Source organism: Fusarium falciforme, chromosome 1, assembly GCF_026873545.1.
Source record: "Fusarium falciforme chromosome 1, complete sequence".
Taxonomy (NCBI): Eukaryota; Fungi; Ascomycota; class Sordariomycetes; order Hypocreales; family Nectriaceae; genus Fusarium; species Fusarium falciforme.
Window position 1 is genome coordinate 2,033,071 of NC_070544.1, and position 15,534 is coordinate 2,048,604.

The 15,534-nt window shown below is 55.4% G+C and overlaps 6 protein-coding genes across 6 annotated transcripts; 3 read left to right on the forward strand and 3 right to left on the reverse strand.

Moving 5' to 3' along the window:
• Window positions 1-381: 381 nt before the first annotated feature.
• On the forward strand, window positions 382-2,949 carry NCS54_00053700 (Hypothetical protein; the record flags this gene model as incomplete). The annotated part of the gene is made up of 3 exons (XM_053146187.1): window positions 382-577; window positions 634-2,775; window positions 2,825-2,949. 3 exons carry the CDS (start codon window positions 382-384, stop codon window positions 2,947-2,949), a joined length of 2,463 nt encoding a protein of 820 aa, XP_053002162.1.
• A 535-nt stretch (window positions 2,950-3,484) lies between these two features.
• On the reverse strand, window positions 3,485-3,994 carry NCS54_00053800 (Hypothetical protein; the record flags this gene model as incomplete). Its single annotated transcript, XM_053146188.1, has 3 exons — window positions 3,485-3,512; window positions 3,642-3,862; window positions 3,926-3,994. The coding sequence occupies 3 exons, from the start codon at window positions 3,992-3,994 to the stop codon at window positions 3,485-3,487; spliced, it is 318 nt and encodes a 105-aa protein (XP_053002163.1).
• A 1,958-nt stretch (window positions 3,995-5,952) lies between these two features.
• On the forward strand, window positions 5,953-7,507 carry NCS54_00053900 (Hypothetical protein; the record flags this gene model as incomplete). The annotated part of the gene is made up of 5 exons (XM_053146189.1): window positions 5,953-6,600; window positions 6,656-6,766; window positions 6,825-6,929; window positions 6,986-7,099; window positions 7,151-7,507. 5 exons carry the CDS (start codon window positions 5,953-5,955, stop codon window positions 7,505-7,507), a joined length of 1,335 nt encoding a protein of 444 aa, XP_053002164.1.
• A 630-nt stretch (window positions 7,508-8,137) lies between these two features.
• On the reverse strand, window positions 8,138-9,976 carry NCS54_00054000 (Eukaryotic translation initiation factor 3 subunit D; the record flags this gene model as incomplete). Its single annotated transcript, XM_053146190.1, has 3 exons — window positions 8,138-8,426; window positions 8,480-9,713; window positions 9,766-9,976. 3 exons carry the CDS (start codon window positions 9,974-9,976, stop codon window positions 8,138-8,140), a joined length of 1,734 nt encoding a protein of 577 aa, XP_053002165.1.
• Window positions 9,977-10,336: 360 nt separating this feature from the next.
• NCS54_00054100 (Hypothetical protein) lies at window positions 10,337-11,699 on the reverse strand (the record flags this gene model as incomplete). Its single annotated transcript, XM_053146191.1, has 5 exons — window positions 10,337-10,421; window positions 10,476-10,844; window positions 10,957-11,331; window positions 11,389-11,476; window positions 11,540-11,699. 5 exons carry the CDS (start codon window positions 11,697-11,699, stop codon window positions 10,337-10,339), a joined length of 1,077 nt encoding a protein of 358 aa, XP_053002166.1.
• Window positions 11,700-12,995: 1,296 nt separating this feature from the next.
• Window positions 12,996-13,972, forward strand: NCS54_00054200 (PlsC domain-containing protein; the record flags this gene model as incomplete). The annotated part of the gene is made up of 2 exons (XM_053146192.1): window positions 12,996-13,491; window positions 13,557-13,972. The coding sequence occupies 2 exons, from the start codon at window positions 12,996-12,998 to the stop codon at window positions 13,970-13,972; spliced, it is 912 nt and encodes a 303-aa protein (XP_053002167.1).
• Between the last annotated feature and the right edge of the window lie 1,562 nt (window positions 13,973-15,534).

Sequence of the window (15,534 nt, forward strand, 5' to 3'; positions counted from 1 at the left end):
TACCTACATCATCAGCCACACGCTGCACTCCACGAGTTGCCAGTAACCCACTTCTCTCTGAGTGACTCTCTCCCACCGAGTTCCAGTTCCAGCTTCGAAACTCTGTCTCGACTCCTGGCATACCTTCAGCGATTCCCCCACCGCTGTATGACTTCAGGTATCTAGGGGCGCTCTTCCTTGAAGCTTCATCCTCCATCTCCGGTTGCTCCGTGTCCGGAATTCCACCGCCTCTTTCCCGCCCGCTTTGTCCAGCTCTCGCCGTGTGGAGTTGCTCGCCGCAGCAACGGTGTCAACGTCACCCCCAACCCCCGTCATCCAAACTCGTCCGTCAGCTCGCGGCTTCAACCTTCTCTCATCACCTAACCCTCAACTCTCACAACCATGGCTTCCTTAAACCTCTCGATAAATGGCCCGTCCATAAAGAGCAGCTACAATGGCGTCGTCAACGGACCCCTGCCTTCATCCGATTCTCCCACCTATGCTCACTGGGCCCTGTTCTCCGTCCAAGCCCCTCTCCTGAATGCCTTCCAGGACAGCGGCGCCAAGGAGAGCATCCTCAAGGTCCAAGGCACCGGCGGTACGGCACACTTCATAGACACCTCCCCGATCGCCCATTCGCTAACACAACTACAGACGGTGAGCTCGCTGACCTGATTGAGGACTTCAGCGAGGGTCGCATCCAGTTCGCATTCGCCAAGGTCAAGGACCCCAACAGCGGTCTACCCAAGAGCATCCTGATCGCCTGGTGTGGAGGAGGCGTCCCCGAACGAACCAAGGGCTACTTCACCAGCCACCTGGCCGCCGTCTCCAAGGTCCTCCACGGATACCACGTCCAGATCACAGCTCGCTCCGAGAGCGATCTCGAAATCGACTCAATCATGCAAAAGGTGGCCGATGCATCCGGCGCCAAGTACTCGGCAGGAAGCTCTGGTGCACCTCGTGCCGCTGCTCCCCCGCCCGTCAAGTCGAAGCCCGTCTTCACCCCAACTACATCGAGCCGTGTCAACCCCCTCGTCGCTGCTCGGTCCAGGAAGGATGAGAACGTCGATGCCGATGGCTGGGGCGCTGATGCTCCCCCTGTCACCAGGACTCAGCTTGAGAAGGTCGAGTCGGCTTATAAGCCCACCAAGGTCAACATGGCCCACCTCAGCCAGCAGCCTACAGCAACGACCAGTGGCGACGCCCCCGTGAAGAGGAATGAGGCTGCCGCCGATGTGGTCAAGGGCGGTTACCAACCGATTGGCAAGGTCGATATCGCCGCTATTCGTGCCCAGGCTCAAAAACAGGAGGACGACCGCCCGACTCCTGTGAAGGGAGCCTATGAGCCCATTGGAAAGGTTGACATTGCCGCCATCCGAGCCAAGGCGCAAAAGCCTGCTGCTGGAGATGCAGAGGCCGAGGAACAAGAGTCGCGGCCGGTCTCTGAGCGCATGGCTGCCTTTTCCCAGCCTGCCCAGTCTGAGCGTCTGACATCGCTTCCCAAGCCCAAGGTCGCCAACAAGTTCGGAGGTGCCTCGAGCTTCTCGGGAACCAAGGCTCCCGCACCTGGTGGTCTGGGCTTCGGAGCGCCCGCTGCTCCCAAGGCTGCCCCTGTTGGTGCTGCCAGCCGTACATTTGCGGACCAAGGAGGCAAGACCCCCGCTCAGCTTTGGGCCGAGCGAAAGGCCAAGGAGAGGGGAACTGATGTCGCCAGCGTAACCGCCGCCGCCGTCAGTACACCACCCGTCCAGCCTCAGAAGAGTGGAAGCGAGTGGAAGAGCGGCTACAGTGGAAAGAGCTGGGCTCCCGTCCAGACTGGAGATTACGGCCGTGGCATCCCTGGACAAGTGAGCCAGGACAACACTGGTGAGGATCAAGGCGAGGAGGGGCCAGGATCTCCTTCAGGCGGTGTGTCTGCTCTGCGAGATCGATTCAAGGACACGGCTCCTATCAGCGCCGGCACTCCCCCCGTGCATCGTGCTGCAGAGGAAGAGGCCGCGCCGCCACCTATCCCCGATAACTCTCGACCATCTGGCGGCTTTGCCCTTCCAGGTCTGCCCAGCCGACCTGCTCCTGCAGACGAGCAAGAAGACGAGCGAGAAGATCCTTCGGCGTATCAGACAGCTGCTGAGCGAGAACGATCTCCCTCGCCTCCTCGTGTCGCTGTTCCTGTCAGCCGTGGGCCAGTGCCTCCTGTTGGAACTCCTCCTGAGCAACGTGCGCCTCCACCTGTCCCTCCCAGCCAGATCGATGTGCCCAAGGAGGAGGACCTGGCCAGTGACAAGGAGGTTTCTTCCACAGCCCGGATTGCCGGCGGTGTGGCAGGTGGCATTGCCGTTGGGGCTGTAGCCGGCGCCGGCGCTGTGGCTGCCGCGCACGCATTGGAACGGGAGCCCTCACCAGAGCCCGAGCCTGAGCCTGAGCCCGTTCGTGCTCCCGCTCCTGCTCCTGTGGCCCCTGCACAGCCCGCTGAGGAGGCTCAGGGCGGCTATCGTGCTGTGATCCAGTACGACTACGAGAAGGCCGAGGACAACGAAATTGATCTGGTTGAGGGAGAGTATGTGACAAACATCGAGATGGTGGATGATGATTGGTGGATGGGTACCAACTCTCGAGGCGAGAGCGGTCTCTTCCCTAGCAATTACGTCGAGGTGGTGGAAGATGACGAGCCGGCTGCTGCCGCACCACCTCCTCCCCCCGCCCCGGCGGCTGAGCCCGAGCCCGAGCCTCCGGCGCCTGCTGCCGCCGGACCCACGGCCACTGCGCTGTATGATTACGAGGCCGCGGAAGATAACGGTATGTGGTCTTATTCTTCACTTTTGACACAAACTAACAATATCAATAGAGCTGAGCTTCCCCGAGGACGCCACTATTACCAACCTGGAGTTCCCCGACGAGGACTGGTGGTTCGGACACTATGGTGGACAGGCAGGTCTCTTCCCCGCCAACTACGTGCAGCTTGACCAGTAAATTTGTGGTGTGGGCGGTATAGCAGTCATCAAACACAATGGGAGGAGAACATTTAGGAGAGGGAAAAGCGTGTGGTGATGACATAGCAAAAATAAGCAAGCAAACCAGTTCTCATGCAAAAGGCATCTTCCAGAGCAGTTTTCCCATGGCAAGTTCAGATGCAGTGAATGAACCCTGTTCGCAAGGCAACAGACAGGTATGAACTGAACAATTGGTATTTAAATGAGCTTGCTTCCATAAGCTCTACAGTGATGGATACGTTTCTCAGGATTGACTCCTAGTTTCATTAACCAACCAAGCAAGGATTGATTGTGTGTCGCATCTTGCATATCCCCTGTGGTTCTCTTCTCCCTTCTCTTCACCATCCAATCCACCATTGTCGCAAAAGGTATATACCAAGAAGTAAAGCGGGTATTCGTGACGGCATTTCCAAGGCGAGTCGCGCATGTTGTGGACGTAAAATGGAGTTGTTGGCATCGTATAATAGCAAGCCCTTGGGCAATTGGCTTGACTTGTACTCGTGGGCAGGTTGTGTTTAAAAGAGACAATCGCAACATTCGAAACTAAAAGATGGCGACAAGGGTCAGCGAGGCCTATGCGTTTGGGCAATGGGGTTGAAAGGCGCAGCCGCACAGCACACACAGTTGAGCAGCCTGCGCGCTGTTACTACAAACCCCCCCGGTACAACTCACCAGCATTCACAGCCTTCTTCGCACACGCAGCAACAGCAGAGCGCCGCGAGACAGGCTGTCAAGCAATTGCCGCCGCCCTTCCCACCGCCTTGCTGCTGGGGAGGAGGTGCTTGCTGGTACTGCATGGGAGGCTGGCCCTGAGGCGGGCCATAATATTGGCCTTGAGGGGGACCATACTGGCCCTGGGGAGGACCGTACTGGCCTTGCGGGGGACCGTAAGACTGCGAGGGAAGAAGTCAGCGTGATGCGACTCGATGGTTTGTGTTTGTCGTCGGGCCGCTTACGGGATTAGGCTGTTGAGGATAACCACCGCCACCACCGCCGCCGCCGCCATAGTATTCTTGGGCAGACATGATGAATGCGATTTACTATACGAGGTAAGGATAGATGAGCTGAATGCGCCAGAGGGAGGAGCGAGACTGTCGCGATGCTGATGCGCAAAGAAGTGATAAGTACAAAGAGCACAAGAAGAGGCGTAAGAAAGAAAGCAAGGGCGCGTAGCCGGATCTAAAAAGCTTCGAATCGAGGTCACGGGCAAACCTCAGCTCGCGCAAAGAAGGAAGGCATTGGCCACTCATCGAGCGGAGACAAATCCGACCACACCCAGACCCCGGGAGAAGAAAGCTCCCCCCCGATGACGGGACCTGGAGCTAGCATCGGCCAATCCGGAGCTGATTCTCTAGCGGGGCTGTGACCCATGATGGGTAAGACGGCAGGAGGGAGGAGATGCTGTGGCTTGGGTCTCAGTTGGCATGATGATGATATTCCTGTCGATTCTGGATACCGCACTCTCAGAACAGGAGTGCAGAAACAGACAATTCTTTTTCGCTATTATTACGAAAAATCGTATACTCTTACCTACTCATGCACGCTGCCAAGTGCATTGGAATATGCAGCCTCTGACACCTTCTTAACTTTTTGTCATGACGCCGCTGTCCCACATTCACAGCCACAGTCGACCAGCTGGTCCAGTATAGAAAGCTTGGCTGGCCCATGACGAATCTCTTTTGCCTCTCTCGTCAGGTGTGTAACTTCAGCAAAAGAGTAAAAATCCTGAGAGAGAGTCGGGCTGACCGTGCCGTTCTTACCGAACAGCCCACTAGACTACCCCAACCCATTTCCCTCCCCCCTTGTTAGCCGATCTTTCTCCCCAGAGCCGCCATTCGTCAGGTTCATGATGAGGCCGGGGGGAGATGCAAGGTTTGAGGTCAGCCAATGATTGGTTTATGGCGGAAGATTGTACAGATGCTACAAAGTGAATGACTTAAAAACGCCGACACCTTGGGCTGACTTTTGTGGTGGGCCATGCGCATAATTAAGTCACCCAGGTACACAATACATGTTTCAAGGAATATCTCAACTGAGTTAGATTGATACCCGATCCTCACTCTTTCTATTGTCTTCCGTGTTGGGAATAAGGGTGTGGTGTTGTCACGTGACTACCCTGAGCCTCAACACATACCCTCCATCCAACAATAGGCACGAAAATCAAGATGAATCAAGATCAGTATAATCCCGAATCCAGGCATTTGTGTTCAAGATGGCCGCGATAATGGGCGCGAGCACTGGCAATCCACCACATTGTGCCAACTTTGGATGTATCTCTAGACCTCTCACGTACTCAAATTCAATCAAGATTCAATCCACTCAGCCTCTTCTCCCAGCCTCAGGGTCGCGATACCTACGCCGAGATACGTGGAGGCTCGTTTGCGCCACGAGTACAGGTTGTACTTTCATTAATCCGTGGAAGAATCTGGGCGTTCTCTCCTGGCTGTACTGTCCTCTAAACAGGTGCTCTCTTTTGAACGAGCACCCCCCTCGCCCCTCCGACACCAACCGAGGGGCTTCTCGAGTGCCGGGTCTCGTTGGTATTTCTCCTCGTCGCTCCCCCTCTCCTTCCTACATTCACAGCACAGTCACTGAATCACCCAAACCCTCGTCACCTAATCACAATACTCCCCGCTTGCTTTCATTCACCTGCGCTGACTCCCTTGCGTTTTCAGTAGTGGTTGCTCTCATAAACAGTCCCCCGCAAGGGGACCTGTTTATCGCTCCCGGTCGCTTTCTTCCTCTGTGAGGATCGAGTATCTCCTCTTTCCCTGCTCAACTTCATCGCTTCTGCCGGTGAGCAACCTCTTGCTCCATCGCCCTTTTCAAATCTGCTACACCTATCCGGTGCTTCTTCTTCTATCCTTTTTCGCTCCCACCATACTTTGGTGTTTCTGCCGTCCCAGATTCATTCTATTCTCTTCTCTCCGTTGTCAACATCTCTATTGATCGCCTCTTGCTACTCATGGCTCCCTCATCAACCATGAGGGAAGACACTCCCGAGGCCGTCAACTCCCCTGCCGACATAATCATCATGGACATGGAGCTCGACCGGCAATCGTCGCACACCGTAGAAGCTGCCACTGATGGCCCCGCGAATCCAGAGTGGGGAGAATCGGCATCTCCTATGCTGCATGCTACTTGGACCTCGACCACGACCGCCATGGCCAAGTGCGACTTCTGCCAGCGTGGCCGCCGAGGAACTCTTCAGCAGTGTCGCGATTGTGGTCTTTCCATTTGCCAAGAGTGCTTTGACGCTGGGCGACTGGATCGTCGTCACCAACTCGATGCCGACCGTGTTGATTGGAATCAGCACAACAAGAATGGCCGAGCGTTGAAGAATAGGGCCTCCAGAGCGACACCTAGATTCGCCAGTTCTTCGGCGGCTGTCTCAGCGGGAACCTCAGCAGCGCCACAGTCTCAAGAGAGAAGACAGTTCGGGGGAGTTACTCCTCGCGACACGGCATCGCCATCGAACTCCGCACCCTCTACCCCCGAAAGATCCAGTATTGGAGAGAGGTTTGATCACACTCCTCAGGGTGAGCGTGGTGGACCTGTCACCATTAGGGACTACCAGGGGAACAATGGATACACCCATATCCAGCCTCATGTTTCGTCTGCTATCGAACAGGTACTGACAGAGATGCGTCTAGTCTTCCTGTGGCATTCAACTAACCATCATCTAGACAGAGACAGAAAATAATTGGAATTATCAATTCAGCCAACCACCAGGTCAACACCGAGGGTATCTTAATGGTTCTTCCAGTTATCACGACGTTGCTCTCGCAAGCAGCGAGGTACTTGCAGTGGCACCTTGACTTGTATTCAGGATCTATTCAACTAACAACGCATCAGGACCCATCCTCATGGAACAATGCTTTCAGCCAGCTTCCGGCTCAACATCAACAAGATCATCAGGGTTCTTCTGCCTACCATAGCTCCGCTCCCGCAACTTCTGAGGTACTTGCAGAGATACCTTGACTTGCATAGGACGTTCTCAACTGACATTTTCCCAGAACCCAAACTTGTGGAACGACATGTTCGACCAGCCCCAAACTGGACACCAGTATGATCAAATGGAGTCTTCCCAGAATAGCTCTGCTTCCTCAGACCATGGTGAATGGCGTCAGGTATGTTGGCCTATCTCTTCTTCAAGTCATTCACAGCTGACAATACAACAGTCAGCTCAATCTTCCTCAGCGTATTACGTCAACCAGCCTGCGTATCATGACCAGCAGCAGCCCACGGCCAACCTTCCGATGCCCTCGCACCAGGCTTTGCCCAGCAGCTGGCAACCACATGGCTCCCCATACACGGCTGCCTCGGGGTCTGGCCTGTATTACCCGGACCTCTCCAACTATGCTCTTGTTTCTATAGCTGTAGCCCCGGCGTCGTTCCCACAATCCCCCAGTCGGGCACGCTCTACTCCAAGAGTCTTGCCTGACATGGACATGCCATTCTTCATGTCTCCTTACGCTCTGCAGCACGAGCCAGCAGGACCTCCACGACGGTACGAGGACTATTTTGATCTCCATTAATCCGGGGCGGCATCATCTCAAGGCCAGGACTCGGACCAGCCCGTCACGAACCATCTAGCCTATCGCCTGCCTTTGGTTCATACACTCGAAGGGAGTGAAGACGATGGCCATGATACTGGCTCCTCGAGGCACTTTCTATCGGTGTCGCCAAACTAGGAAGGACGGAAATGATTGGATGAATTGCTAATAACGACTTTGAGGGCAGGATACCTCAGACCAGGATACTCCAGGTCAAGGCAGCTGATTATCAGCATCATCACATGTATTCTATCTCTCTATTTTACTTCCCATCTCTCTGTCTCTGATTGGGTCCCCGAGAGTCAACCTTAACTCTCACTCTAATAGACTCAATCTGAACCAACTCACATGCTGCACCAGCAAATGTCGTCACGTAAAGAGTAAAATCACGTATTCTTTTGATACCGCGCTGCAACTGCAGCCCAAAAAAAGAAAACCTTATACAGGACATGATGGAGATGGCATCCGCTGCTTCAAATCATTAAGAGCATGGGGACTAGCTGCAATCTCATTCCTTTTGGTTCCCAGTTCCATCCCGGCCATGATCATCATCGTTGTCATGAAGCAATAACCCACAAGCCCAACTCCACGGTTTCACTTTCTCTCTCCCCCTTACTCGTCGTCGCCCTGAGGCTCCTCCACCTCTTCCTCGTCGTCCTCGTCGAAGCTGCCGGCAGGCACCTCGTACAGGCGGAGGATGGACTTGTTGGGGTCCTTGACCAGGACGAACTTGGCCTCCTGGTCGGGGCTGCTCAGGCACATGTCGACAATGGTGCGCACGATACCCCAACCGTTGTTGAGGGACAGGTTCATCTGGTTGGCAAAGTCGCGGGGCTTCCAGCCGACAACGCCCAGGACGACGTGCTTGTCGTTGGAGCGGGGGTTCAGACGAGAGACGAAACTGTCATCAATGTCAGTAAAGGGTGGTTCAAGAAAGGGTCCAGAGTAACATACCCAAGCTTCATAAAGTCGGCCTTGGCCAGGATGCTCTGCACCGTCCATCGGGCGAGCTTGCAGCTGTTGTTCTTCATCTCGGTGGCCACGACGGCACCGCGCTGGGTCACGAGCTTGCTGCGCCAGTCGAGGGCGCCGCCGCTGCCCTGGGCCTTGCTGTCGAACTCGTTGAGGGCGTGGATGCTGACGAGCTGGTCGTCGCCGCTGATGGCGTTCTTCTGCACCGCGTCGACCTCGGTTCGCACGATCAGGTGGACGGGCTCCTCCTCGTTGGTCGACAGGTCGAACCGCCTGTACTTGTAGGCCTTGCTGGCAGGGGGGTCGGTGTCCTCGGAGGAGTTGTAGAAGGGGTTGGCGTGGGCCATGGTGACCTTGGACGAGTCGTTCTCATGGACGACCTGGTTGGCAAAGTTGTGGTTGATGTAGGTGGCCTCCTCGGCGAGGGCGTTGGGCTGGTTGATGGTGTCCTTGCTGCCGTCGGCGGCATCCAGGGGAGCGTCGATGGCGTTCTCGTTGACCGTCACCATGTCGAGAGCGGCATTATCGCGCTTGTCCAGGAAGACCTTGTTGCCATGTCGAGAAATGACAATATCCCAAGGGTACACGGAGCGGGTCGCGCACATGAGCATGGAGAGGATGCTGTCGGTGGCAAAGATGGTGGCCTCGTCCTTCTCGGCGAGCTCCTGGATAACGGGATCGGAAGAGGTGGTGACGTTGTAGGCGGCTCGGTCGATGGGGGTGAGCTTCCTCTCGGCACCCTTGACGGGCTGCTTTTCGTAGGAGCGGTCGTAGTAGTAGAGGAAACCGTAGTCGTCGATATCCTCGCCGTCGTCGGTATCGAGGTTCAGCTTGGCCAGGCGGTTAAAGTCAATCTCCTCAAGCAGCTTCCACTCCGCCTTGACGTTGATGCTGGCATCGCGGTTGCGAGCAGGCTTGTCATAGTCCTTCCAGCCGAAGCGGCGACCACGAGCGCCAGTGTTGGACCGGCCGCCTCGGTCGTAGCCTCCGTAGCCCTGTCGGCCACCGGCGCCGGTCCTCTGGAGCTGGGTCCGTCCGCCTCGGGCGCCGCCGGCCTGGCCTTGGCCACGGCCACGGCCACGGGTGAAGACGGCACCGCGGCCGTATCTTGTCTTGGTCGAGTCTCGGACGTTGCTGACGACGGAGAAGGTGGATTCGTCCTCGGCGGGAGGAGCATTGAAGGTGACGGCGTGGCTGGAGCCGTAAACTTGCTGATCTGTATGACATATAAACCACGGTTTCATCCAAGTCTGAGGATAACAGCCTACCTCTAAAGCTCCTGTTGTACTGCGCTCGTCCACCACGCTCACGGTCCTTACCCTCGGCGGTCCAGTCAGCCATGCGTCCCAGCTTGTCACCCTTGGAGAAGGGCGCATAGGGCACGCCGTTGAGGGTGGTCTCGGTGGTGACCGAGGGACCCCATCCGTCGCCGGAGGGGCAGCTTTCGCAGATCTTGACGTAGTCGAGAGAGTCGCCCATCTTGAATGATTATTTTCGATGGAGGTCGAAAAGGGAGGGTGGGGGAGGGGAGTTGGGTCGCTCGGTTCGAGGCGATGCTTGAATTTGGACTTTGACGATGAATTTGTGGTGGGGTGGAGGGCCTTCAGTGTGGGGCACGAAAAAAATATCACAAGCCCCGCGTTGTGTGCGCTTCAGCCACGTCAAGCCACAGTTGGCTTCGAGAATAGCATTAGAAGAGTCGAGTATATATATCTTCAAACACCAATCTCTTACATCTCATCCCATCCTCAGACAAATTAACATGGTATCACCGCACCTAAGCACCGCCATAAAACATATCAAGAGTATAACCCGATTATCAACAACCAACCAACACTTCTATCCGCACATCACCGTGTCCTTACCTCCGAGCACACTATCCATAGCATCTCGCACCTCAAACTCCTCCATCACGGCTCCAAAACTATATCATCGGGTCAGCAGCTTCCAAAGAGTCACCATACTAGAATCGACTTACCCGTAGCACCTCACCTTTCGGACAAGCTCCTCTCCGAGCTTCCGAAAGTCCTCCGCCGAGAGCTCCATCACCTTGGGGTGGGACATGACCATAACCCACGCCATGATGGGAGTCACTTCACCATCCAGATCCAATCTCTTGCTGAGATTTAGTAGAGTTGCAAGATCGGCCCTCGGCACCTCCCATGTCTTTTGGTTCAGCTCGCTGCCCAATGGAACGTGAGTTTTCCCAAACGGACAGCCAAGCATCGAGTCTGGGGATGGGCCGGGGGGGCACGATGCCATAAGTGCATGGCCACATGGTTCTCCGTCATGCTCGGCGGATCTCTCGACCATGTACTGGATATGTGTCATGCAGGGTCTCTCGAGGCTACAGACGGTTAGCCAGCTGGTCTTATATCGTGACTTGCCAAAGCACACGAAACTCGCATGGGTTCATACGGGAGTATCATTGGGAAGTCTTCGAAGAGGACTTATCGTACGTTAAAACGAAATCAATGCCTGCCTGCTCCATGTCAGCACCTCCCCGATTTAGGGTGTGATGCGTGTCATGCTGTTGCTGGCCAGACGTATTGCCTTGGTTGACAGCCAAAGACAGCTGGATCGGTGAAGAAACCGACGGTGCGGTTGACCGCGAGGTCAGGGGAGTAGACGAACCAGGGCCTTGGCTCGTAGAGCTCCCTGCAGCGTATGGGCTGCCATAGTGAAGTCCAGCCTGGGTCAAGAGGTCCCGCAGACGCTTGTTCTCGTCGGCTAGCCTCTCTCGGTCCAGAGACACGTTGCTAAAGACCTCTTTGAGCCTGAGTACTTCATCCTCTAGTGCCTTGATGTAGAGCTCTTTTCTCTCTCGGTGAGTTCTAAAAGGTGAGATACAAAGTCAGGTGTGAGTTTTACACTGAGCTCGGTCAACATACCGCTGAGCCTGCCTGTTTAGCTCTTGGCGTCTTGTAAGAGCAGGTTTACTATTCGGTTTAGGTCCACGCTTCTTGGGCGGGTTCCCCTCTGAGACGGCGTGCTATTAGATTCGGGAAGGATCACGTCAGATGAAATCACTCAGATGCTTACCGCGCGTTGTCCTCTTGTCGGCAAGGTTCTTGTAAAAGTCTGGATCCAGAGTAGAGCCACCAGTCCTATCATCCTCTGAGCTCGGGGCCGCTCGCTCCGGTGACAAAGATGAGGAAAGGTCGCGCTCCGTTACTCCAAGATGGGAGTTGAAGGTCGCCATGCTTGGTCACGGCTGAGTGATGAGACTCGTAATCCCTCGAGATGGCTGAGGAATTGGTCAGTTTTGAAGAGCTGATGGAAGCCAGCAGCTGACGAAAGAGTCGTGGCTTGGTCATCTATGGTCAGAGCCGGAGATACTGACTGTGTCGTCACTGGTGACTAATTCCAATTCCCAAAATGCGATATGCCCCGAGGGCACAGCCCAGTGCGGAGGAAGCTAAGAAGACAACCCTGAAGTATGTGGTGCAAGAGTTGACAGGTGCAAGGTACTGGAAGCGATGGTTCAATGGTATATGGCTGGGTTGATGCAATGATGTGAGAAAGTTGCTGGTTGCTCGGGAGAACCGATGATTGTGTCGGGGGTTCTAGAACCTCAGGCAGGCGCTTGGGAATGGAGAGGCCGTCAATGGCTTAGTAAGGTCGAGTCTGATTCGCCAAGGAGGAGCTTCCACTCAAGGTAAGCCGGAGTTGGCTGAGATGGGCGTGCCTGAGGCGTTGATGATGGTGCACAACCAGCCAAATGTGCTTATCGGATGGACGTGGGCGGGATAAAGGGACACTGTATCACGTAGGTTAGATCCCTCATAAGCAGTTTACAATAACATTGTTCAAGTTGTAAGGGTTGAGTAAGTTCTGTGGCTCGTCTCAGATGATCAATGCAAATCCCCGCATTCTCCGCCGCTCAACTCCGACGGGTCCAGCTTGTACTTCTCTATCACGCCTAAACCTGATGCGGAAAACAGACATTGGCATCCGCCCTCACAGAAACTAATCATGGGTTTCACCGAAGAATCACTGGGCGTCGAAAGAAATGCATCGGGTTCAAAGAAACAGGGTTCCAAAAGCCATACCTGCGTACAAACCCCGTTGCCGAATTCCTGGGCGATAGGGTAGGCCTCGCTCGCCTCCCGGGTATTTATGGGGACGCTGCGCCAGGGGGGCTTCAGGAACGTGTTGTGACGTTGCCGCTTCGACCTGGGCTGGCAAGATAAGACAGTCAACTGCTGTGCAAGACACGAATGAGACAGGTCTGAGGCTGTATCGCGTGTTGAGTCGACATGTGCCTGTCAGTGTCAATGTCAATCTGGGAGACGTCTCGCCCTTCAGCTGAGGCCATCAACCGGCCAATGATACACTCCGCGAGACGGCTTCTTCGGGAATGAATGTCGTCATCCATTTGCACTTGCAAGACAAGTAGAACCTCTAAAAGATAGAGGCACCGTCGAGTCACTACCGTACAATCAATGATTCTTCCCACGACGATGCATGAATAGAAGGCTCCGGCTGGATTGCTGTAATGGCCCAAAGCAGCAGCACCTTACGCAATCACATGCGAGGCATCGTCCTGACAGCCCCATGGGTTCTGTATCTCTTCTTGGCCGATACCGTTCTGTCACTTTTGCTGCCGCTGAAACTCTTCTCCCCTCGACTCGTCTACGACGCCTCGTCCCAGGTTGCCCGGTCTGTATGGGCATGGATACAGCTCATCTTCACACGCGCCAACGGAGCGCACATTTCGATCTCTGGTGATGCCCTACCTCGTGGAGAGTCAGCCATTGTCGTGTCCAACCATGTCGCCTGGTCCGACTTCTATCTTATCCAGGCCCTGGCCATGAAGGCAGGCATGCTTGGCCGGTGTCGCTACTTTGCCAAGGCTCAGCTGCGCTTTGTTCCCTTTCTTGGATGGGGCCTCTGGGCCATGGGCATGCCGCTGGTGAGCCGCAACTGGCTCCGAGACAAGAGCGAGCTTGATCACGTCTTTTCCGACATGGTCCAGAAGGCCTTTCCGACTTGTAAGCCCATCGAATTGAGCGGCGACTTGTCGATCGTCGTAGATGAAACTAACTCCATAACCCAGGGCTGATCAGTTTCAGCGAGGGCACCCGCTTCACTCCGGCCAAGTACCAGGAGTCGATCGACTTTTGCAGGCTGGCAAATCGGCGGCAGCCCAGGAATCTGCTCTACCCACGCACCAAGGGCTTCATTGCTACGGTCCAGCACCTCCGACAGGCGCCACACGTCAAGGCAGTCTACGACTTGACCATTGCTTATCAGCATCAAGGGACCTTCCAAAGGGCGCCCTCCATGTGGGAGACGTTGAGCACACCAGGACTCAGCGAACAGGGTGGGTACAAGTTCCACGTGCATGTTCGACGTTTCCCCATTGAGTCGCTGCCGGCAAAGGACGAGGACCTGGCGGCATGGCTCGAGGAGCTATGGATGGAGAAGGGAAAGATTCTTGAGGCGCAGGAGGAGCAATGGCTGGACCGGTAAATCAATACGAACAACATGAACAATATCATCACCTCAATCGTCTGTTGTCATGCCACATGCAAGTAAGAGCTTGTTTCCAAACACCAGAACAGAATGGACGTGATCTGGAATGACATGGATCATGACTTAGCTACCCGGGAGACGGACAGAGCGGTTCTCTCTTTTGTCATCATTGCTGCATGAATGTCTCGAGCGGATGGTGGGAGGGAATGGAATGGCTGACCGCAAAGAGGCGTCGATTCGCTACAGGGTGCGGACGGGCGTCATTGGGGGCGCCATAAGAGACGGGCGTTATAGTCGGAAGTGGCCAGAGCTGCAGGGCATGTGACGGAGGCAATCCCTTCAGAAAGCCGGTGATGAGGCGCATTGTTTGGAGACGGCCGGCAGTTGATGTGGATGGATGCATGGAAGCCAAGGTGGGCAAGGTACAGCAGACCAAAGGCGAGGCAAGGGACGCTCTCTGCTACCCTGCAACCCTGGAGACGGGCCCCAAGGTCCCGAGCGCGGCCTGGGATAGATGAGAGATGGTGGAGAGTGGTGCAATGTTGGTGATGGTTGCGCATCTGGGCTGGTCAGGGGGACAGGCGACAGGCGGGAGGGCTAGACAAGTGCGCACCTGAGTAAGCAAGCCAGTCAAGAAACAGTCAAAGTCTGGGGGCGGGAGGGGAAACAGCACCAAGATCAGCTCATTGCTGCAGTAATCCCATCACTCTGATCCGAGCGTATAGTCCAGATCGGGAGTCTGAGCAGCTGGTGACCACCAGAGGGGAGAAGCACGACCAAAGGCAAGACGGCGGTGAGTCTGGAGAGGAAGAACAGCGTGACTCACGAAGTCATCCATGTCCGTGATCTCAAGAGGTACTATGTAGGTACCCAATAACAAGACAGGTCGGCCAACCAGTCGTTCGACCGGGAACGGGGACGGAGACGGAGACGGCATAAACAACTTATGCAGCAACCACTTGGGGGAGGAGGAGGAGGAGAAGGGGGGAAACAAAACAATACCTACCTACCCATGGTTGCGTTGCGTTGTATTGACCGGCACCTGGAACCTGGCACATTCATTGCACCACCACGCGAAGATGGAAGGGAGGGAGGCAGTAAGAACCCGCGGAGACCAAAAGCAAGCAACGAGGCAAGTAACGTCAACACCAGACATAGAGGGGGGGTTTCAATGCGAGGGGGGCAATGGGAATTGCATGAGAGAAGAGGGACCCGGCTGATGAGCGGGTTCAATGTCTTGTTCCAATTGGTAGCTCAAGGTTGACGTCGTTATGGCATGAAGAACTCATTTGGAGCTCGCTAGCATTAGAGCATCACGGAATCTCCATTACCTACCTCCAGCACACCCAAAAGCCACCGGCAGCGAGCTAGGGATAAATCAAATGCGGCTTGACGAAAGCTGCCTGTCTCGCCATGTCCGGCCCGTCTCCGCGAGACGCCCGTCGGCCGGTGGCTCAACCCATGGCACCAAGTTCAGGGCAACGGTCATTGGAGGCGGTCGGCGACGGAGGGTAAACTTGGGGGTTGAGGATTGCTGTAACTTGAGCGCCGGGGGTTAT